The 23,457-nt window shown below is 40.4% G+C and overlaps 2 protein-coding genes across 8 annotated transcripts in view; both read right to left on the reverse strand.

The window, feature by feature from the left end:
• Nucleotides 1–1,755: 1,755 nt before the first annotated feature.
• Nucleotides 1,756–14,033, reverse strand: PSMA6 (proteasome 20S subunit alpha 6). Of its 2 annotated transcripts, none has more exons than XM_075151640.1 (7): nucleotides 13,845–14,033; nucleotides 9,312–9,406; nucleotides 8,475–8,556; nucleotides 8,066–8,221; nucleotides 5,950–6,128; nucleotides 3,689–3,783; nucleotides 1,756–1,964 (listed from the first exon to the last, which is right to left on the reverse strand). In XM_075151640.1, the coding sequence occupies exons 1-7, from the start codon at nucleotides 13,918–13,920 to the stop codon at nucleotides 1,907–1,909; spliced, it is 741 nt and encodes a 246-aa protein (XP_075007741.1). In that variant the 5' UTR covers nucleotides 13,921–14,033; the 3' UTR covers nucleotides 1,756–1,906. The 2 variants fall into 2 exon arrangements, with proteins under 2 accessions (XP_075007741.1, XP_075007743.1); XM_075151642.1 differs by lacking the exon at nucleotides 13,845–14,033 and adding an exon at nucleotides 13,296–13,315.
• Nucleotides 14,034–17,888: 3,855 nt separating this feature from the next.
• Nucleotides 17,889–23,457, reverse strand: part of PRORP (protein only RNase P catalytic subunit) — a 53,548-nt gene continuing 47,979 nt past the window's right edge. For 4 of the 6 annotated variants that reach the window (XM_075151645.1, XM_075151644.1, XM_075151646.1 and 1 more), the window contains 3 exons: nucleotides 21,717–21,865; nucleotides 20,008–20,203; nucleotides 17,889–18,290 (listed from right to left, as the gene is read on the reverse strand). In XM_075151645.1, coding sequence (XP_075007746.1) covers nucleotides 18,162–18,290; nucleotides 20,008–20,203; nucleotides 21,717–21,865 — 474 coding nt within the window. In that variant the 3' untranslated portion in view covers nucleotides 17,889–18,161. The remainder of the gene's footprint in view (nucleotides 18,291–20,007; nucleotides 20,204–21,716; nucleotides 21,866–23,457) is intronic. The other 2 variants (XM_075151648.1, XM_075151647.1) reach the window with 1 other exon arrangement.

The raw sequence follows: 23,457 nt of genomic DNA on the forward strand, positions 1-23,457 counted from the left end.
TATTTCATCATCTCTGAACACAAGATGGGATGTTCTGCATTGGAAAAGTGTAAGGTATGAACAAACACCCATTGCTCTCAGAATCACCACCTGAGTTACACAATCACAGACAAGCTCCAAAATTTAGAATTAAAGGTGTTGCAGGGAATTTTAATACTAAATACTATGCAAATGTGCTCTAGTCATATGGCTCCCCAATTGTCATCTTCCTTTTAATTTGTTTTGTTCAAGAAGACATTAGTGAAGTTTTATATACGTAATTGAAGCTGATCAAGAATAAGGTATCAGGGGATTATATTTTATGGCAGTGTAAATGATGACTTAAGTCTACTCAAATTCCAGGTTGTTATACAACGGGAGTATTAGGAAGAAAGGTCCTAGGAAGTTTCAGAAACTCAGCTGTCACTTGGAACAACACAGACCTTTCCATTAGTATTTGTTCTGCCAATTGTTGCACAAAACCACACAGAATTCTCGGATAATCAATCCAAAACCAGAAGCAAGGGCGGCTTCATCTTATCATCTATACTACGCTATCTGACATGAGGGAAGCTGAAATTTGGAGGCACTAATGGAAATTCAGGAAGCTTTGTAAAGTCAACAATTCAAAGGAGATTCAACATTTGAATCTCCTCAACTAAGTTATCACGTAAGGTTAGCATTATCTTTTATTAAAACCACCAAACACAGAATTGCATCTCCTTTACTACAACGAACTTGAAAAACACACATTCAAGGGGCTTTAACTGTAAAGCAAAAAGAAAAAAATTAAGCAATCCCAGTTTCGGATGACTTATGAGGCCTTCCCCAAAGGTCTCAAAAAAAAAAATCAAAGAGAATTTTGGATTAATTAAAGCCAATATAGGAATAGCACAGCAGAGGAATGAAGGTAAGGAGCTAAGTTGTTTTAGCCTGGCATTCTTCCAAGAAGACTCTCATGTCTACCCAACAGCTAAAAATGCCTGGTAATGTTCCCTTTCTCCTCAGTGTCTCCTCCCTCACAACTTCATCAGCTCCCTTTTTGCTGCTGAGGCTGAAACCTCTTCAACTGCGGCAAAACAAAAATGCATTTTTCTTCACCTTGACTCAAGTTTTTGCAGTCTTCTCTTTTCTCCTAACCCCGAACCTTTGAAAGAGCAAGCGGAATTGCTTCCCAGAGACATTCTTGTTGATGGACTTTGTCTATTGGCCCCATCCAGCCCCAACGTTGTTTCTGGCACTGCCCAAAGCCTCAAAACCAGGTAGCCAAAATCCAAAATACACTGCATATAGAATCTGTTCCCCTAAATAAATGTTAGCTTCAGAGCTGTTTAATTATAGCAGATGTCCATTAAATTCACTACCTGCACCCCAAATAAATCAGTATAAAGGAATGCACTGGGAATTGCAGCTCAAGTTTTTTCCTTCAACTTTTGTCCTAGATCCTCATGCAAACCTGAGCAAATATTAAGATCTTCTTAATTTCCCCACAATTAAACCAGTAATGTTATAAGACTTTCAACATCAGGGCAAGAAAAGAATGCATGTAAATGTAAGAATTATCTCAAGACACACTCACCACATAATCTGATAGAAAACTTTACACTAGAAGCCAAATAGCTCATATGAAAAATACAGCGCAGAGTATAAAGTTTCTCTTACAATACAACTAAAAGGCAAGCAATCATCACAGAAACATTCAAAGTCATCAAGCATTGTGATGAGAATTTCATAGAACTGAAAGTTTAAAAAATTACATTAAAAGGAGACACCAAGTATTTCAAAAACCTCTGTTTTATTTGTACAGAGTAAAATACATCATATCGCGAACATTGTTTTCCACCCATAATCTAAACCCATTAATAAGTGTTTTCTTTTCACCAAATATCCTGGCCAGAAGCACAGACAATGGAAATGAGAATGCTAATTAGTCTCTCTCTGCCAGAGCTACAAGGTGCACATCAATCTCTGCTTCTGTAAGGATCCTGAAAGAACAAAAAGAAATCTTAAATAGCTTAAATGATTCTTCCCCTTAAGCTCCAATATTATAACCTAGTATCTACACAAATAAGTTTTATACAATGCATCTTTCATCCCTTTAAAGCCCTGCTGCCAGGGCCACAGGCCAACATTCCAATTCTTTTTGAAAAATAAAGGAAGGATCGAAGGCACTAGAAAGCAAAGAGGTAACAAATAGTAGAAAAAGAACAGGTAATTCCTCATGAGTAATATATTTGCAAGCTGGGACCTGGTGAGAAGAGTGGGTATGGTAATTAGTATGATTACTCCAAGGGGGACACAGGTTTTCATAGCCTTCTCCCTCTGCTTGTTATTCGTCCTTTCTGAAAAGGACATAAGACCGGTAGATGAGGTTTGGCAGAAAGCTAGCACTTGATCCTTGAACAGCAGTAGAAAAGGGGTAATGCAGCTCCTGCATGCTTTCTCAAAAATGCTAGGCTATGCTGTTGTCCTAAACACACACCACCAAATGCAAACCCACCCATTATCACCGTATCAAGTTGAAACACATTAGGAAGCACTCAAAAGACTGCACCTGTAGGACCCAAAGGTTTGAAGCCTCTCTCCAATCCCCACCTACCAAGTACCTAGACTAGAGCAGCAGAGGACTTCTCTTTCCCACCTAGCTGTTCCTCTCTTTCTTTTTTTTTTATTTAAAAATGAGAGACTACGGCAGAAATAACCAAACTCCTCTGCAGCAAGCCAGCCTTAACTAAATTTTAGGTAGGACATACCTGGAGGGTCCTTTTGCATTAACAATAAAACCCCAAAACTTTTCTCCCACATTTCATGCATACTTCTGCAGCTATACATTGTGTTGTGAGAAGGCTGTCAAGGACACTGTATCTGATGTGAGGTACAGCCCTCAGCAGGAAGATTTCCAGGTGTTGTCTTGATCGATTGACCAAGTAACCTTGCTGCACACAGCACGCTGCACTCAGATTCAGGCAATAACGGGAGAGGGAGGAAATTGCAGGAGTCTTGCTTTCATGCTAGGTGGGAATGCAGTGTACTCAGAAAATAAAAGTTCAGCCAGTTCCAAATCACTGCAGTGATTTTTAAATCCAAGATCTTTTAATCTTGTCAAATTTAAATACAGTATTTCAGATCATACAAATTCATAATCTATTAACTATATACTGGAGATGTTAAAAACTGCTACAATTACAAGATGAGCAAGAGTCATTTAAAGATCCCATTTCAAAAGAGATTAAAAAAATTAAGAGACTTGCAAAATTTTCCCTAATATAAACCAGACTTTACCGCGTTAGTTGTCATGACTATGATTTGGAAGTGGGCTCCAGATACTAGCACAAAGGAAAATCCTTTTAAGCATGAAAAATCATCTAGACCAGATGTAACTACATTTTAATCATCACATAAAGCGGTACCCTTTTAAGACACAAAAGACAACACTTCTCTGTACTGGATCCCTTTTAACATTCTAAACATGGTTTAAAACATTTTAAAACTGGTTAAGATACTATTTTTTTCTAAACAGTGTCTTTTACCCCTACATATTTTGAAGAGTTACAAGTAAAAAAAAAAAACCTCCAAAACTTCAACTTCTGACATTTATCTCTTTTTCTTGATTTACCATTACACAAGAAGTTAAAACTTACCAGAGAAAAAACTTACCAGCACAAAACAGAGAAACACACTCCAAGTTTTATCAACACTGATCACTTACCTGAATTTAGGATTTTCCACTGTAACAACACCAACTTCTATTTCTGAAGGTTTGAAATCAATGGATAGTACAGTAGACAGGCATGTTATTGCTGTCTGAAAAATGACAAAAGAAACCTATCATTAAACAGAAAGCACTAAGGCTTTTTTTTTAAATAGACATAGCATTAACAACTACCCTTCCTTCTAGTTTTAAGTTATTTCCTTCCACCTCAAAACCTCAGCTGAAAAGTTTCAAATAGTTTCCCCTTGTTACAGAATACAGTCCCTCTCTGGTCCTCTCCCTAAAAAGCCCAATCTACAAAAACCAAAGGGACATGTAATTTTCGTAGCAGAAAAAAACACAACAAAACCAAAACCTTTTATCATGCAAAGATTAAAACCCCAGGTTCCAAGGTCAGAACATGTTTCATTAGTGGCAAAAGAGACAGACGTCACCATTACAGTCCAAGATTACTCAAAGCACTTGTCACTTGCATAGCTTCCATTTTGGCTTTTCTTCTGGTAATTAAAATTATGTTGGCTGTTTTTAAAAGCTGCATTTCATCATGGCTTAACTTATTTTTTTTCCACCCTAATCATCACCTTTTTAAAAGGTGTTCTTTGCAGCCTCACTCTTACTTAACCCTGCAGTAGGGTCATAATAATGCTAAAGACGAACTCCTAAAATGATGATTGAGCACAAAAAGAAGTTCCATAAAACAGCTATGTAGCCAGATGCTTGTCCAATCAGTTATTTTCACATGCTGGCATTTAATTCTGATCAGTAATGTGTTAGGAGGTGTAGAACATCAGAAAAGACTTTTCTAAAGTTTATTTTCAGTATGTTGATAATACATTGATTCTGCAATAATTCTGTAAGACTATATAGATGTCTTACCAGAAGACTGCCAAGATGTAAAAAAACCCAACCAACCAAACAAAAAAAAACCCCACCCAACAAGAAAACCCAAAACTCTTACCCATGGAGCATTACCTCTAAGGCACCACAAGCTTTTAAAAAAAAAGCTCACGCGCTGTGTGTGTGTGCGCGTGTGTGACAGACTTGCTTCTCCCTGTCACTGTCGACTTAGAGTAACAGTGTCTGATCTACATTCACAATCTCAGCATTTTAACAAAGACAACAGAAAGGTATAGAAGCGCATCCAGGATTTGACTGGTAGATTAATTACCAAGTAAGTATTTGCACCATACCATGGAAGTTTTATGAATTAAAAACAAGGATATGAAAAGACTGTTTCATCTACCTCCAAGTGCTCAACTAAGAAACATGCACAGTATAATCAAGCAGTGATAGAAACATACATTTAACATGAAAACTATTTAGCCAGGATAAAAAAGGGTCTCTGAGGGAATTTCAAATACATTCAATTTCAATATGCTATGATTATTCAACCCCCTCCAGATCTTCTCTTTAAAGGAATCACATATTAAGGAAATCAGTACTTATTAAGATACACATATAAAACTTATTAATTTATGCTGAAGAACTTTCCATTTAAATGGTACTTCCACGATAAGGTGGACTTCAGAAGTAACTTCGCTGTAGGTCTGAATCTGCATAGCGTTCACAGGGATCTTAATACAATACCCTGTTTAATCTTACAGAGCGGTCAATTTCTTAGGTTATTACTCCTCATTTCAACTGCTGATCTTGTGATGCAGGAAACACAACATTATGAGAGAAGAACAAGGCCTGGCAGCAGAAACAGGTGGGCCATGGAAGAGGAATGTTTAGACAGATCTCTACAGTGTAAGTGAAAAAGTAAGGATGATTACAAAACAAGTTAATTGACCTATTTTATAAATAGGATACATTTTTATAATGGGCCTTGAACAACAGTTTTCACAGTAGGCATAACAACTGGTACTATATTTACTAAACTGACAGACAAGCACTACCCCGTCCTGTTTGAAATGCATTCTAACATGAAGGTTGTTTTAAGTGCCACTAAAAGAAAATTGTACCGGTATCCCCAGAATCAAGCACTGTAGTAACCAACCACCAGCTACAATGGGATTGCTACAATTACAAATTCTGCTTCAGCTAATGTAAAGTAGAAAAAGCAAATTAGATGACTATTTAAACACCTGCAAAGTAAAAACATTTTCTGGTTGGAATAGCTATATTTGCTCTGGCAGCAATACAGAACTGTAAGAAAACAGGAAATGCCTAACTGCATTCCTCTATATCACAAGCCTGCATACACCATATTCATTAAAAATACTTTAACAAATCTTTATTTCCCTCTGCTGGCCTACCTCTACTGTTTGTTCGTATGTCCAATCAAATTTCTTCTTTACTTTCTTTTCAAGAAAACTGGTTGACTCTGTCTGTTTAACGCCTGCAGCTGTGGCCTTGAATCCACAATAGTAACCTGCTGGATCACACTTGTATACCTGAGGGCCGTGTTCTTCATCAATACCAATCAAAATCATACCTTGAAGAGAAAATTTGTTAATTTATTTCTTTCCCCAATTTTAGCAATTTCATTCAACTGAAGAATAGAACAGATACTCCTCTCCCGTGAAACACGTGCATGCACAGCACTACACTTTCAGGAACCAGTCCAATACCTAGAGCTGTGATTTCCTCTATCTCTAATTTGCCATTTCTTACCAGCATCTCATTACCAGGTACGCAACTCAGTTTAGTGCAGACTAAATTTCTATCATTCCCAAAGGCGGCTACTCATTAAACATAGAAACATTTTTGCCATGCTAGAGTGTAAAGAACCACAAAGTCAGGAAATAAAAAAGTTTAATCCCGATACAAAGTTAACCCAGCCACAACTCACTTCCTGTGTGTTGTATCACACTTTAAAAGTGTAAACAGTAGTTCTATTAACATGTGCCTTTTACCAGAAAGCAACTCTACAAATATGTTGAAATTAATGGAAATATTAAAAGATCAACTTTAGATTTCTCAACTGTAATCCTGAAAAGCACTGCATTACATCCATTTTCCTCTTTTCTTTAAAGGAAAAAAAAAAAATCTGAAATGAAATGTGGAAATAGCAGAACGTAAAACTGAGTCTTTGAAGTTGGACTTTCAAGTTGAACCGACTTCAAGTAACACAAACTGGTCACATCGCTGAAATGCATCTGTGTTCACCCACACTTCTAAATTTACAGTTGTATAGTCTCAATATGCATATTAAAAATAACTCGAAAGCAATACTGGCAAAAAAACCCAAAGCCAAAACAGAACAAGGTCAAGGTTTTAAATCATTTTCTCTTTACACTTGCGTAACTTTTAACTAGTAGTTATAGCTGATAAGCTTCTGAGCAGCTATTACTACAACAGAAAAAAAATTTCCCATCATCTTTTCAAAAAAAGGTTAAGGAAAGTTAAGAAAAATACATTTTTATTCATGTATTAAAAAAGAAAAATCACTTTCCAGTAGTATCGAGGCATGGGAAATGCCAAAGGAAGAAAGAAACAATCATTCCTGGACATTACAAGCATACAAGCATCGGAAAATTGCCCCATCATGGAAACTGTGGTGCAACCCTAAATGTTACTTCTTTAGTGAGAAGTGCTAGTGCCTACTATGATTACGAGAAGTGATTCATCAATTCTGAAACTATTCTCCTTAAAAGAAAAAAAAAAAAAAAGGGAAACAAAAAGAAACCCAGATAGAATGTTTAATGAAAAAGTAATTGAGGAAACATTAAGTCTTTTATCTCGGTTCCCGGACAGCCTAACAGTATGGTTATAATTTGCTCAAAAGAAATTTTTCAAGAGAAAAAACAAGTCAGAACCAGCCTCAGAACACAGAGATGACCAGGAATATCTACAAAAAACAACTTTATACACATCATTTTTTACCGAAGCTGCATTTGCTGTTATAAAACAAGACTGGTATAGAAATGCTTGCAAGTGAAATATTTTTAAGCACTACTTCTCTACTATATATGTATCGTGGTTAAGTTAAGAGCAAAAATTATGCAGGTTTTTGTCTACTACTTAGATAAAAAAGCCACAAAATCTGCACAGGCATAACTGCACTCTCCGTATGTCTGTTTTAACAGTGATATTTACCCAGACACAGACACTGGTAAAAAGAGCATCTCCCATTCACAGACATCACTGTGCGGTGCAAACAGACTAGGCCACAAAAAATGAGGTGAAATAGTATCACACATTTTAAAGAGGCTAAATCATTTACTCCGATTCAAATGCTGAGTCAACGTTAAAATCATGGCTCCAATTCAAGACTTGCAACACTGCGCTCTCATTTGGCTGTTCACCCCTCTTACTCCTTCAGTTACATCCATACCTCGCACAATTTGAAAATGGGTGACAATTTCTTATACTTGAAGTTGCAAGCTTAGACAAGAAACAGAAAAGATGAATTTAATACGCTATACTTACAGCAACCAAGAGGCCTCATTTCTGCATTTTGCGTATAGACCTGAGAAATATCTGCAATCCTTTTACACAGCATATCCACAGGGATGTCATAGCCATACTTGTACTTCCAGTTAGCAGCCTCGTAGCGGGCTCTCTGCACCTGGGATCTGCTGTCAGCTAGACAGAAAGAATATTAATTTCACTGAAGATATACCACGTTTATTCCTAGCATTGCTTGAGAATGCAAATTCCAGGCCCAACTTTAAGTTGTCTTTAAATATACACATCAGAACTAGACAAGTTCGCCAAAACCAGACTGAGTGGAACAAATCTCCTAGAGCACTTATTTGTTTTATGTGATGCAAAGCTGGCGAACTACATAAAAAATCTGGCACGCTTCAGATACTTAAAAAGATGGTGAATTAAATACCTGTCATTCCTGTCATCACACAGCCAATATTTTCAGTAATTCTGAATAAATGAGTCACTGTGTTGGAATCCAATAACTTGTCCTAAAGAGGAAATAGAAATAATCTAATAGAAATCACCGTCCTTCAAGTACAAAGAAAAGACAAGACTCTGGATGTTCTGGTATCTACAGAAGAGCCCAAAAGAATCAACTAACAGCTAAAAATTGTCTTTCAGGCTCTCCACTATTTACTGCTATAGGCAGGCGAAGGAAGAAATAGGAGAGTAGGGAAGATAAAAAACTACAATATCTGGAAAAGGATGAAAGCTTGAGCATGACCAACATCAAAGTCCTTTTCCCTCTGACGAAACTTTGAGAACACACATACAAAAACTTGCGCTTTTATTGCATGCTGCCCTTCAAACACAAGAGTTTTCCTCCTTGTCAACAATACATCACCACTGTGCTGAAACACTCATGAAAATCTGTTCTGCATGCTATTGGTATAACATTTTCTGAGTAGGAATTAAAGAAATTGCGAAACTGATTACGAACAACTCAGCCCTTACAAGCCAGAGCAATGCATGCATGCTAAAGTACAGCAGGACCAACTTCGTATTTTAGCTTTATCCCTTCGACGACTACAGAGAAAACCAGTATTACAGTACTCGGTGAGGAAATGTACAATTGAGCACTAAACAGAGCTAGAACTTGTAATAAGCAGAATGATAATAAGATATTCGATTCAAACAGCAATATATGTCAATGCTGATAAATATAATACCGACGTTGCAAAGTCTCACCCCCACCTTTTTTCTCATCTCCTTCCAGCCTCCCCCTCAAAAACAGACTACTTACAGGTACTTTCTTCTGTGTTACAATTACTGCAGAATCTTTCCCACGAACAGCTACAGACGTAAGTCCGCCTTGGTTTATGGCCTTAAAAGCATATTCTAGAAAAACACATAAAAGTTAATAAAAAACAATGTTAGAGATATTAGTACAAATAACACTGACACACCTCCCCCCAACACAGAAAACTCATCAAATTCTGGCCTTTTTAATACTTTAATATCTGTGCAATATTTTGTGTCTTTAAGGTCTTTAGTACAATGCACACAAGAATTTTCTGATGGGAATTAAGTCATTGACTCTCTTCACAAAACCACTATCACTGCTTCCTTCAAATATTTCCAATAGTTTGCCTTTTTGTTCAGTTAGAATGCTTAACAGCAACAGAATTTGTTTTAAGAAGGCTGTTCTACACTTGACCAAAACAGTCCAACCTTAACCTACAGTAACTGTAAATCCTTAAATAAGATTTTTTTAACATGCAGAAGTTTTGTATTTCAAGCATTATTATCACTGCAAGGATGTAATTTTCTTTTGTAGATTTTAACTGATACAGGTGAAAACTGAAATGATGGACCAGGCACAGAAGATGGGTTTTAACCTTACTATCACATTTTCTGACTTGGCGTTCAAACACCGCAATGCTTTTATTAACTTTTTAAAATGAAACCTATGCACATGCCAACTAAACAGCATTATTCAGTTAAATGTAATGGATTAAGATTTACTTGATATGATCCATGAAATAAATTTCCCTTGATTAATGGTTTCAAAAGCCTCAAGAACAACAACTTTAAAAAACGTTTATCTGGCAACGTATGATAAACATTCAGAACTTCCTAATATCTGGTTGGGAGAAGGAAGTTTCAGACACTAGCTAAATGTAGATGAATTTTTTGTTAGTTATGTGATTAAGGCTGGAATTTAGAACGTCTAACCAATAGCACAGCAAATTGTTAAAACTATCTTCTAAAATAACAGGAGCAAGAAACTCAGCTGTTTTAAAAGCTGCATTCAAATCTATGGAAGAGACTGCTCAACAGGAGAGGAATAATCTGAAAATGAAAACACACATCTTGCAAAACCAGGATCTTGATGTTCAATATGCTGAGCCAGTGTTGTGGAAGGGCTGATTGCCATGTATTTACGGCACTGTATTTATTACTCTTGGGCATCAGAACATTTACTGGTTACCCAAACATGCCATAAAGAATGTTCCCTCTTTCTTTCCGCTAAATGCACAACTTGGCTCGTCTCTTCACTTACCTTCCCTGGGATGATCAGTGCTAGCCTGCAGCAAAGCACAGAACCCAGTGAGACATGAGCTAGCACTGTCCACAAACTGGTCATGTTTGAAGCCCCAGGCCAGGGCTCTGCCACACTTGTTTATTTATGTGTACAAATATCTGAAGGGAGGGTGTAAAGAAGATGGACAGAGCCAGGCTCTTTTCTCTGGTGCCCAGTGGCTGGACCAGGGGCAATGAGCACAAACTGAAACACAGGGGCGTCCCTCTGAACACCACTTTTTTACTGTGGGAGTGACCGACCGCTGTCACAGGTTGCCCAGAGAGGTTGTGGAGTCTCCCTCCTTGGAGATATTCAAAAGCTGTCTGGATGTGGTCCTGGGCAACCTGCTCTAGGTGGCCCTGCTTGAGCAGGGGGTTGGACCAGATGACCTCCAGAGGTTCCTTTCAACCTCAACCGTTCTGCGGTTCTGTGACATTTAGGTGGGAAGAGGAATAGGTGCCTTCGCAAACAGTTTTTGCTCACAAGTACTGACAACCAGGCTTGCTGAACTGCAGTCTCTTCTTGCCCTGTTCCTATTACAATCTGCAATACTCAGTTTTCAAAGAGACAAGCCAAAAAGTGTAGGGGCTCTTATGGGGCTCCAAATACATATATTGCTAGTGGTGTTTAAGTCCGTTTTTTGCTATGCAAGTATTTCAGTAGTACTGCACACACATTCTTTCCGAAAATAGTATTCCCTTGTTGTTCCACAAATATGTCAGAACAATCAGAAATTTGAACATAATCATTTTCTTCACCTCTCAAAACTCCGCTTAGATGAAACATCACTTCTGAAGACTGTAACTAGTAGGTGGCAAGACACCACTGATACTCTGAAGGATTTTAACCACAGCAACAAGAAATATATATGAAATAACTGTTATTTTTCTAATATGAGATTACTTCAAAGGCACAAGAGCTTTTTGAACTTCGGAAGCAGAAGACAGATCTAAGGCAAAGCACGGGCATTTCAGTCCAATATCACTATGCTGGAAATCTCTGTTCAGTGTTTCCAGGAAACCTTCCAGAAAAACCTCATGTCTTAAGGCAGCTTAAAGCAACACGTGTCCATACCCATCCTTTACAGCACCTAGTTGATCTGCATCCAGCACATGGACAAGGATGTACAGGATTGAAAAAGAATGAAAGAAAGAAAGAAAAAAGCTAGATTCGGATATTTGACCACAAGCAAACAAGAGCTTTCGGCCCATGCTGTGGCTAGACGCTGGCCAACAGAGACACTGGTGTGGCACCATGCCTGAGTTATCAGCCTGGCTGCGGGTAGACTGAGCTCACACTTGCTTGAAGTTAACTATGCACACCTACATATTTTTCTTCCCATAGCATATAGGTACTCAAAATATCTTTAAGACAGCTTCAGGCTCTGTGCAGAGGCTCTCAAATACACATGCAGATACTTGATTCTAAGAGATGGGTAAAAGATATGGAGGTACTGCACATTTCTCACACTTTAACCTAATGGTTGAATATACCCAGGAGGTAGAAAACCAAGGCTCAGTTTCCTCTTTGCTGCAGGATGCAGAAACCACTCCCAACAAGTAGTACTGCAACAGAGAAACAGCCAGAAAGGTGATGCAGACCAACCAGCCTGTTTTAACGGCAACAGAAGATCAGAGCCCATGACTCTTCCATCACAGAGCCACTGACACCCTGTGTGAGGAAGTGCTGACCCTACCATCCATATGTATAAGGCTTACTACGCAAGTTGCATACAAGCCTTATACACACGCCAGGTATAAGACAGCACCCATATGTAGGTATCTAGCACAAATAACTTTCTACCTGAGTATAGACACCTACACACAGGCACTTTCCTAGTGGCTCCTTGGAGAAATGACTGCTTGAGACTGGGCGGCCTGCCGATGAAGCCTATTCCACATAGCCTTCTTCCTGAGAAAAACTCAAGGGCAGACACAAAAGAAGCTACTGGCTACTATGGACAATTCATGCAGTCTGGTCCCAGCAACCTCCTTTCCTGGAGAACAGATGGATGTATGGACACGCTATGCAATGCACGTGCAGTGAAGCCACTGCAGCTGGGGAAGAGCCACTTCCAGTGGAAGATGGCATCGGGATGATGCTGCCAAAACAATTCATCTGTCCCTGTTGTGAGGATCCTGCAGGAGCACTCTCAATGAACTGTCCTGCCAGACTGCGAGCAGACTATGCTGTTATAGAGTATTCTGCAGAAGGAGCACCATGAGGCTCTTCTGCAGAATCTGGTGCACTGTAAAAATAAGAATAAAAGATTCAGTGGCCTAGAGAAGAAGATGAAGCTAGGCTGCAGCTTAATTGCAGAATGTTTTGGTAGGGCCTGTAGCGATAGGACGAGGGGTAATGGTTTTAAACTAAAAGAGGGTAGATTCAGACTAGATAAAAGGAAGAAATTTTTTACAATGAGGGTGGTGAAACACTGGAACAGGTTGCCCAGAGAGGTGGTAGATGCCCCATCCCTGGAAACATTCAAGGTCAGGTTGGAAGGGGCTCTGAGCAACCTGATCTAGTTGGAGATGTCCCTGCTCATTGGAGGGGGGGTGGACTAGATGACCTTTAAAGGTCCCTTCCAACCCAAACTATTCTATAACTCTAAGCCTGGAAATAAAGGATGGTTGCTGCTATCTCACAGGCCATGATGTACAGAACACATGGCATTCAGGTGTAACAAGAGAGAGCATGGGTTACCTTCAAAAACTGACTTTGTAACTCTGGCATGCAGTGTTTGAGGCAGTTCCAAGTCCCATTTCAAACAGCTATTGTAGTTCTTAGATTCCAAAGCACAATGCTCATAAGTTTGGCAAGATAAACTGAAAGAAACACTTGAGGGGGAATACACAGCTTCTGGATAACCGTTAGTCTGGTCTTCAAGCACCTGAAATCAAACACCGGGAAATCACAGGAGGTGCCTCCCCGTGGCAGGGGACACTGGAGAGGGCCTACCCTAGCTCTAAGCTTTCCTTATCTCATGGAGAATCCCTTTCCCAAGCCCCCACGCCGGCAGGACCGGGACCGCAGCTGCTCCAGGCTTCACACCGCAGGACCAGGCACGGCGGGAACCGAGACTATCCGGCCACGGGAGGCGCCACGTTTCCCCCCTCCCCAAAGGCAGCCAGGCTCGGCAGAGGTTTTCCGAGCCGGCTGCAGCCCCGCTCGGCAGGAAGCGGCGGCGCCGCGGGCAGGCCGGGCCCGTGACGGGGCAATTCAGCAGCAGCATCCCTGGGGCCGGACACCCACCGACTTGGTAGAGGCGGCCCTCGGGCGAGAAGATGGTGATGTGGCGGTCGAAGCCGGCGCTGGAGCCTCGGGACATGGCGGGTGCGGGGAGGCGCGGCGCGGCCGAGGGGCTCACGGCGTGCAGGGCCCCACCGCTACCGCAGACAGGGCACCCGCTGGAGCACTTCCGGGTTACGTGCTCCGCGCAGGCGCCGAAACACACACAGCTCGCGTACCGTCACGCTCCGCCACTGCGCATGCCCGAGCACCGCCGCACTTTTCCCCCCACCCCCACACGCCTCCCGCCCGCGTCCGCCGCTCCTCTGCCGAGCATGCGCACTAGGGCGGCCGGGCGCGGCGCGCGTATCCGGACTGCGCAGGCGCCGCCCCCCGCCGGGCGGCTGAGGGGAGCCCCCGGCGGAGCCGTGGCCGGTGCGTGGCTGCCCGCTGTCGTGTCGCGACATGTCACCTACGTCGTGATGCAGTCCTTTGCAGCACGGCAGCTATCACGCGTTTAACCAGTGGGCCTGACAGCCCGCCCCCTCCGGCTGCGTGGCGAAAAGGCGAATGGAAGGCGAGGGTCGGGCAGCCGGCCCGCGGGTGGGGGGGGAAGCTGCCAACCCTCGGGCTCATCAAGTGATTTCTGATCCGTGGAAAACCTCAAACATGTTCGACGTGCGTTAGAGAATAGGCACGGAAATCTCAGAAAGGTGGAGAAAAGTATCATCATGAGCTGTACAGCCATGAGCTGTACAGCCAGCCAGGAAAACAAAACCCCTCTTAAATTTCCTAAACAAAGTATTTCCACGTGTTCTCTTCAATGAGTATAATTTTAAAGCAAAGACATACGCTAACCTCAAAAAAGATGTTTAAGATACTCATAATGAGTAATTGTTGCCGCAGCTGCATTACAATGTGGTGTTTAAAAGACTTAACTTTTTATCAGTGTCCAGTACAAAAGGGAAATTCCCCAAATTTTAACTCATGAATATATGCTCTTTCTGCCCTTCAGCATCTCGGATTTCCCCTCCTCTTTGTGGGAAAGCTTTTTTTTACAAGTCAGTCACTAAAAGAGTTGGAAAAGCTGTGTTTTGGTACCCACACCTCTATTTTAAAAGATTATTATTAGATGAGCTGACTCTTTGTTGAAATAGCAGATTACAGGTGCATTTTGTGTATGCCATACATTAAAAGTCTGCTTTCTTGAATTTTTCAATATACTTTCCCTTGCTTATTAATACTATGGGAGAATAAAATGTCTCGCGATGTGTTACAAGACACAGAGTTTGTCCCCTTCATTTGGGAAGCACTCTATGGGCAGACATGAAATGTTTAAAGCTGTGATGTGAGCACTGGAACACAGAGAACATGAAAATTTAAGAACGCCTCTGCTGGGTCAGACACAGAGTCTGTCCAGCCCTGTGCCCCATCTCCAACTGTGGCCAAAAGTGGGTGCCCAAGGAGAAGTATTAAGACTACAGAGAACCTTTAATGATACACTCCCTGAATCCTCTCCCAGTCTCCGACCGTCTGGAGGGACTTCCCAAGGCAGAGATAGTGTCTGGTTATTTAATAACCCTTGCTGGTCTCCCCTTGAACTCACGTGAACTTGCATCCATGACATGCCGTGGCAAAGAGTTGCTCAGCATAACGACGCGTTGTGTGGTTTCATCTGAAACTTCACCTTTTATCTGAACCTTCTATCTGCCAGCACCATTTGATGCCGCTTTTGTACTGGAAGAGACGGCAAGCAATTGATCCCTATGCATCCCCTCCACAACACTCATGATTCTTACGACCTCTGTTTCTCCAGGCTGAGGATTGCTACCCTCACAGTCCTTCCATGTGCAAAGCTCTTCCATTCTATAACACTGAAGTTTAATGTCAGATTTTTTTCCCCTTGAGAAAAAGGGGATGGGAAAATGGAAGTAATTATCAAGCATTCAGATTGCCAAAAAGTAACCAAGAAAATACTTAAGTGTTTGCAGTCAAAGATTCAACATTTGACTTAAACCAGGGGAAGAGTAATAGTTGCTCAATACCATGCACATGATGGAGTGGAAGTCATGCTACTTTCAGGATATAGCTTCCAGAAGTTTTCTCTGTAGCAATTTTGTCAGTTTCCAAAACATGGGTTTGTTTCAGAAGAGCAATCACGTATTTTTGGTTTAGTGTTCATCACGTCTGATCAACCACATGAGAGTCGAAGTCTGTTTTGCAGGATCCTGAGGAAGACTCTTCCCACCGACATGTTGTTAACATAGCAAACAGTAAGTGGGTCAGCTTGGAGATGAAGCTATTCACAAAATGGCTATAGCGCAGGCTGAATCTGTTCAGTCTTCCTCAAGCCTACCCCGCCAACACCTCTCCGTCTCCATGGCACGTGGCAGGCTAAGCTAAGTGTTAGTTCCTTCTGACTCCTGTTCTCCTCACACAGTGTGTTAGCGAAGGGCAGTCAGTGTCATTTGCCACGGTTTCGGGGGTGCCAGTTGCTGCGCTGTTTGGAGGACTTGCCTTTCTGGCATTCATGGACCCATCAATCTAATAAACTACTACCACACATTTCAGTGCCCCTCCCACACAGGTACCAGTACTTTTGCAATGGTGCTAGTTCCGTACGACGCCGCCAATTTTGACCTAGCCAAAACAAATTTTTTAAAGGGTTTGCCTTCAGCTGACTCAGCTCTGAATTGCTTAGGACTGCACCACCACCAGAGCTAGTACCAAATGCGGACCATAACAGCAGTGATTCACATCAGCTTGTGCTGTTGCGGAACTTCAGACAGAGGGGAAGTAACCCTCCTACAGACCAACAGTTGCTTACTAAGCAGTTCTGTAGAGGAAAAGACACTTGCTTTAACAAAGCAGTATTTGCATTTTCAAGGAGATGTGGCAGTTCTCTGACTTACAGAATTGTAAAAACAATCTTCTGACAAATTAGAAGTAAATCGGTTTGAGGGGCGAGAGAAGAAGATCCAATCTCTCTGCTTTCCCTGACAGATGCCAGAAAGCAGGTGACATATAGGAGCTGGCATGTTCTGTCAGAAAATGGGTCTGTGATGAATGCTACCAACAACATGATGAATTTAAAACCAGGGTTCTAGGTGACCTTAAGAAAGCTCCTCTAGCTTTCTGCACAGTACCTGAAGGACATAACTGCATGCAAATCACAACTGCTGGTTTACAAACCAGGAGTAGAAAAAGTGTCAGGATAGCTCTCTGATGTGAAAAAAAAATAGCAGGCAACATGCTTGAACGCTGAGAGTCCTGAGGGAGCTTGTCATGGGACACTGCAAAAGCTCAGAACTGCAAATACTATACAAAAAGATCTGTATGATTCAGCTCAGTTTCAAACAGAGGATTTTTCAGTGTGCAAGACGAATGTGACAAAAACATGATCTTTCATCTGAGATTAATGTGGCATTTTCATGCTTTTTTTGGGAGAAGAGTTTGCATTAAAGTGGTAAGTGCAATAAATGAACATGTTTACCATACAAACACTTATAAATAATAACTTAGAACACTTTTCCTGTAACATACACTATTTTTCTTGCTTTATTTGTAACTTGGGATAGGTTTTATAAAAATATCTGTACAAAATTCAGTTTTGTCCTATTACTGCCTGTAAGACTTTCTAGTTATGATCAATTTTTGTTTAGAAAATTCATTATTTTTGTAAGCAAACTATTCCAGTGACATGAAATCCTGTCAAAAGCAGCAAAATTAAGAGTGTGAAAGAGCCACACGATATCCCACTGGTTTCCTAATTCTTCCAATCAAAATCTTAATATATGTTGCTACAACAAATCTTGCATTCTATTCTAGTTAGTGTGAGGAAGTTATTAGGGCTATGTGTGTCTGGCAAACGGTAAACATACCATTTGGCCCTGTTAGCTCCATTTACTGGGTACAGACATTGTGCGACACTGTTGCAAGATCAGCCATGCCCATTTTGAAGGTACTTTGGAAGTTCTGCTTAACTGCTTTGAAGCACAGAGTTTATGAATTTTAGTGTAGATGAAAAGCTTGAGCAAAAAAATAAAATTAAAAAAAGACAACCTGAAATTCCAAGAGGGAAAAACAAATTTTAATTCAAATCACATTGAGAGGCTACAGAAATCGCCTGTAAAGATGGAAATAATGGACCTAATTCATCCCTGCTGAACCACCATTGATGTTAACAGATTTACTGCAGGAATGATTTTGACAAAATGCAGTTACTGAATTTTCTTTAGTTATAGGCCTCACACATTAATCCCATAATTGCACTGCTGAGTTCTCCTAGTCAGCAACAGTGATTAAGAAAAAAAAAAGCAGCTTCAGCTTGTGCATTCTTCTTCATTTCTGTTGAATGCAGAGCCATTTTCTTGGTACTCGATATGAGTATTTTTCCTCAAAAGTGTCTTTATAGGGGATATGCCATGTATCACCTGTAGTCTGTACCACACAGTCATAACAGAGAGCAGGCTGTTGGATAAAGAGAGATAAAAACATTTTTTTAGACTTTACACGACATATTACTAAAATACCAGTTACAGGGAGTTGTAACTTCCAACACTTACCTTAGAAATTTCTACAGATTCATCTCTATAACAACTCTCATTTATTTCCTTACACCAAACAAATTCTAAATTTTAGTACTGCAGGAAAAATTAAACCATCTTTTACTATTTTGTGGTCTAGGAGTCATTATAAATGGTTAAAGTTCTGTCTTCAATCTCCACCAGATAATAATGATTTGAACATAATGCATTCAATTTCTAGAAATAGCAAAATGATTGTTTTTCTGTTCAGTTACATGAAATCATACAGGAATTAACTCAGGATGTGGACTTCATAGGCTTCAACTGATAGGATTTAACGACATTAATGACATCTTGTGTTTGTTCTTCCAGTATACCTCTTCACAAAACTGACTTGGTCTGTGCTGAGTAGGATGTAAGAAAAGGGTTTATCACTAACACTTTCAAGAGCGTCTAGTCGAACAAACATAATAAACTATTTTTCTGGTCTATTATGTTACAGGGATAATAACTAAACATATATAACACAAATACAAAAGAAACATTACTGGTTGGCAATTACAGTTCTCAGAACATACTGTCACTCTGTTTGTATAGTCTTGGAAGTCTGCTTTCCCATCACAGCTTTCAGAATAACCTAGACGACAGCTATGACTGGGGAATATCAATCATCCAAATCACTTGTATGGGAATTAAGGTGAGAAAATTACTAGCCCTTTCGAACAAAAGAAAGAAACAAGGTGTAGTTAAAGCTCTGTTACTCAGGTAACGCTACATTCAGTACTTGGTTCTATAAAAAGAAATGTATATATAGCAACACTGAATGAAAGAACTGTCGTTCTTATAAGCCTGTATCTCTATGGTCTTTTTGTAATGATGAATATTATTTTACAAATTTAACCAGAGCAGCAAGAAAATGAATCTGCATAGGTGCAGTATTCCTTTAAGTAGGCAATAACAACACCAGACAGACCAGATAACAAAAAACTGCATGATATGGAATGTCATGTAATGAATTTTTCCCTAGAAAAATCTTAAAACAGCTGCATTCCTGTTAATGTACTGTTCATGGCTCACAAGAATACATGTCTCCTAGACAATAACAGTAGTATTCTGTTATAAGATGATACTATGCTTGGAAGACTGTAATTTCAGCTGAATACTGACTATAAACCTGACTGTTCTGGGCTTTCCTTCATGAAACTTTATACATATGTTAGCCTAATATTACAGTGAATAATGAAATATCTGTATTTTCCTGCTTCTTTATAATGAAGATGAAAGAAATTCTATTGTACAATTAGAAGCATGATATTTCATAATAGTGCTACAGAGGAGAATAAGGTATTTCGAAGTTTAAAATAAATGAAAAAATATTGGCACTTACGTTTTACAGCAATGGAAAGATTTCTATACACAAACATGCATTTACATTTACATTTTAAACATTTAGGCAGAATTTCTTGTCTTTTTGACAGTTTTCATCTTTGTGGCATGCTTTGTGAATATAGTGAATTTTCAGTAAGCATGCGAGTTTTGAGCCCATTGGTACAAATCAACTTCTTAGACTCCAACAAGAATCCTTTTGCTTCGAGAGTTTGAAATTGTGTATCTTTAATGAATATGCTCTGTGTGCTTTCTGATTGCAGCAGAAAACTTACCAAAAATTTTATACGCTTTCCTTCTACAGAAGGGGAAAACACTATTTGGTGTCCACGCTGCCACTTACGGAACAGATGACGCGTCAGACTGTCAGAAAGACAAGCCTTGTGATCCCGGAGGAAGTCTCTAGTAACAAACTTGCAATGCTTGCCTGATCGAAGAGTGGCATATAACAAGAAGGCATCATCTTCAGATCTTAACAAAACAAATGGAAAAGACAGACGTCATTCACAAGGCAGTAAGTGGTTGCAGGAAATGAATCAAATGCTAATCTGAAATCTATTCATCAGCAACAATGAAAATTCCCATCACTACTCTAGTTCCCTGGTAAAATAAAGAATTTCGGCTTACCACAGGGCACCAAAAGTTAGAGTGCAATAAAAATTAATTGCATGCTACACAGAGCATTCTTCCCTCCTATCACAATCTGATAATGCAAAAATATAATCTTTTGCCACATAATTTAACAATGCTATGTGGAACAGAACTGCTAAAACTCATAAGGGTACCCCCAAAACTTTGTTGGAATACAAAAAATCATCAAAACTGATAATAAAGCGTAATGTAGACAACAGCACAAATCTGTGAATCTTTGCCTTTACATGGGTAAATATACTTCCAAAAGGTACTATGATTATTTGGAAAATATATTCAACATTAGCTGCTATTAAACTGAAACAATTTTAGGGAAAAATCTCTAAAAATACATTTATAGCGGGCATGAGATACCCTATACCTGGAGAAGCTGAGCAGAACTTTGCTTGAAACCACTTTTTGATTGCTATGGATTACTGTAATAGTAAGTGACATGAGATTAGCGAGGATTTCCAACCTGGGGTAACAGAGTCCCCTTTGTTGGTGCTCAGATAGCAGGAAAGAAAGCAATGTGATTCAACAGCAAAGAGAACAAGAGCCAGAACTGGAGAGGGGATGAAGGAGAACAGATCTGAAACAAGGAGGCAGACAGAAGAGACTTGGACTGGCTGTTGGGACAAGGAACTTGGTCAGAAGTTCTGAGAACTGGGATCACAGAAGAAATGGCAGAGACAGGTGAAGGATCAACAGTGCCCAACTCAGATGGAGAGTAGGTGGAGCTGGAACAGAAGGAAAACTGAGGCTCATTATATGAGGAAAGCAGGGCAAGAAGAGGGGACACTGAGGTGGAGGCAAGTACCTGGTTTAGAGACAAAGGACAGGCTTGACTGGGCAAGAGCAAGGGGGTTGCGCTTCTTAAATAAGAGAGGCGGAGGGTCTATTTCCACTCATAGAAATATTCTCCTCTGGGAGCAGCAAGGAAGTCGGTGCTCCAGACCCTCCACACTCCTGGGCTACCAAGCAACACTGGCCAGGCACAAACTTCACCTCCCCCCATGCAGGGCTAACACAGCAGACCACTACTGTACGCTGATGCTATCAGATATTCTGTAAGTTCAGGCCACTGTGGTCTTGGCAGTGGTTTTAACAGTTATAAATCCTAATAAACCATACAGATGTCAACATGATTCTAAGTGATGAAATTCCTCATAATTTAACTTTTAATACATACTGTTTTTTGAAGCAAGTATAGCAAGGGATATGTTTCTCTTTCACACACACAGAGCTGGAGATACTGGTAATCCTACTAAAAACTACAGCTGTTTATACTGTTCAAAATGCAGATAAATCATGTGTTGATCTCCATTACATTTAGCCATTTTCTTAAACTTACATATTTTCAGCAAAGAAGAAGTCTGCCTTATTCTGCATCTCCTTCATAATCTCTCTTTTCCAGTTTGAAGAGTTAACCAGCATGTGTTTGCGGCCCAGCACAAGCAACCGGGCATTCTCTTTCGCCAGGCAGTTGACAGCATCAAACAGCTGTAGAAAACAAAGGAAACCCAAAGATTTTCTTAGCTGTAAAAACCGACTGACAGGAAACACTTTCACACCTGTGTCTCAACTAGTGGGACTTCTAGCATACCCTCGCTTCCACAGTTCTTAACTGCAATCCGAATTAAGTAGATAACTAATTTAACGACAAAGAAAAAAAACCCAAAAACCATTGTAGGAAGCTGCTCTCAAACATGCAGACAATACGTTGCTATTTTAAACCTTTCCCAGCTCTTGCAGCTTGAATGACATGAATGAACTCGGGAATAATCGTATGGAGATTTCAGAAATTCAGAGTCAGCTGAGAGAACTGAATCATATTGGGATTTAAGTAATAGCTACTTTTGGAAATGATTCAGCACTGAAGTCTTTGTTGCTATCAGAGGAGGACCCAGCCCTAAACCATACTGCTTTTCCAGCCCCACCTATTGTCGAAATTAGAGAACTACATGTGATCCGGGCTGCCCTGTGGGGAAGAAGAAAGCAGCAGTAAAAGGAAATCTATGACCTCAGGATTAGGGGTTTATGAAAGCCACATCCAGACTAGCCTCCCACTTATGAACCAACATCCTGAGGTGGCAAATTCACTGCTACGCCAGCTTCTCTTCAGAGGGACTTTTCACCAGCCTCTTAGGGCTGTGTCTCTTCAGCAATAAATGCTTCACAGGACAGGCACTTGTGCCTGTGGCTTTCCCTTTCCGCTTCACCCAGACAGAGCTCATGGAGGGCAAAGGTTCTGGCTTTCAGCATCCAGTTTATTACTGTGGACTGCTCACAAAGCAATGGCATTTCAATTCTGCCCAGAAAGAGAGAAGAACTGTTTCTTGAGACTGAAGCATCACATTTGAAGGCCAAGGACAGTATGCTCAACCTCCAGAGAAAGGTGTTTCCTAATTTTTACCTGCATTTGCTACCACTCTTTGTCAATATACAATCTCCTGATTTTTCTCTAATCCTTCTTCCTGTTTTTGTAGCTATTCCCTCTTCCTCGTTATCTCTTCTCCCTGCAATACCTCCACTTGCCTTTCTCCTTCTCTTGCTCTTCCCCCTCCTTTCCCTCCTATTTGTGATCCTTATCATTATTTGGTATCATTATCTTTTGTTTCAGGGGCTAGAAAGAATTGTTCTTCTAACTCTTGGGTACAATTTTACAATGCATTTAGTTTGATCTAGCTGCAAGTAGCAGTGAAAAGGGGTGGTCCCACTCAATCCTCTCTGCACATTCCCACTACTTCTGTTGCATCAGATCTAACAATGTCACAACTACCCACGAGCTCACTGATCCAACAAAAGAAATCTTTTTTTGCAGGGTTGAGCTTGCAGCCACACAACTGATAGACCTGACTCAAAGGTGATGACTGATGGGAACACATTGCTGGAGGTGGTGAGGACAGGAAGCGTGGGACTGCCCCTCTCAGCAAAGGACCTGCAGGTGGATCAAATTAAGTACGCCATGAATCTGGATCTGAGGATCTGAGAGAGGAGGCCAAAAGATTTTCTATGTTAATTTTAACTATTGACCTATAAGCTGCTGTTACCAACATTGACTCTGGGGGACTGAAGGCTCCGTTTTCATGGAG

The sequence above is a fragment of the Calonectris borealis genome, chromosome 5 (assembly GCF_964195595.1).
Source record: "Calonectris borealis chromosome 5, bCalBor7.hap1.2, whole genome shotgun sequence".
NCBI lineage: Eukaryota > Metazoa > Chordata > Aves > Procellariiformes > Procellariidae > Calonectris > Calonectris borealis.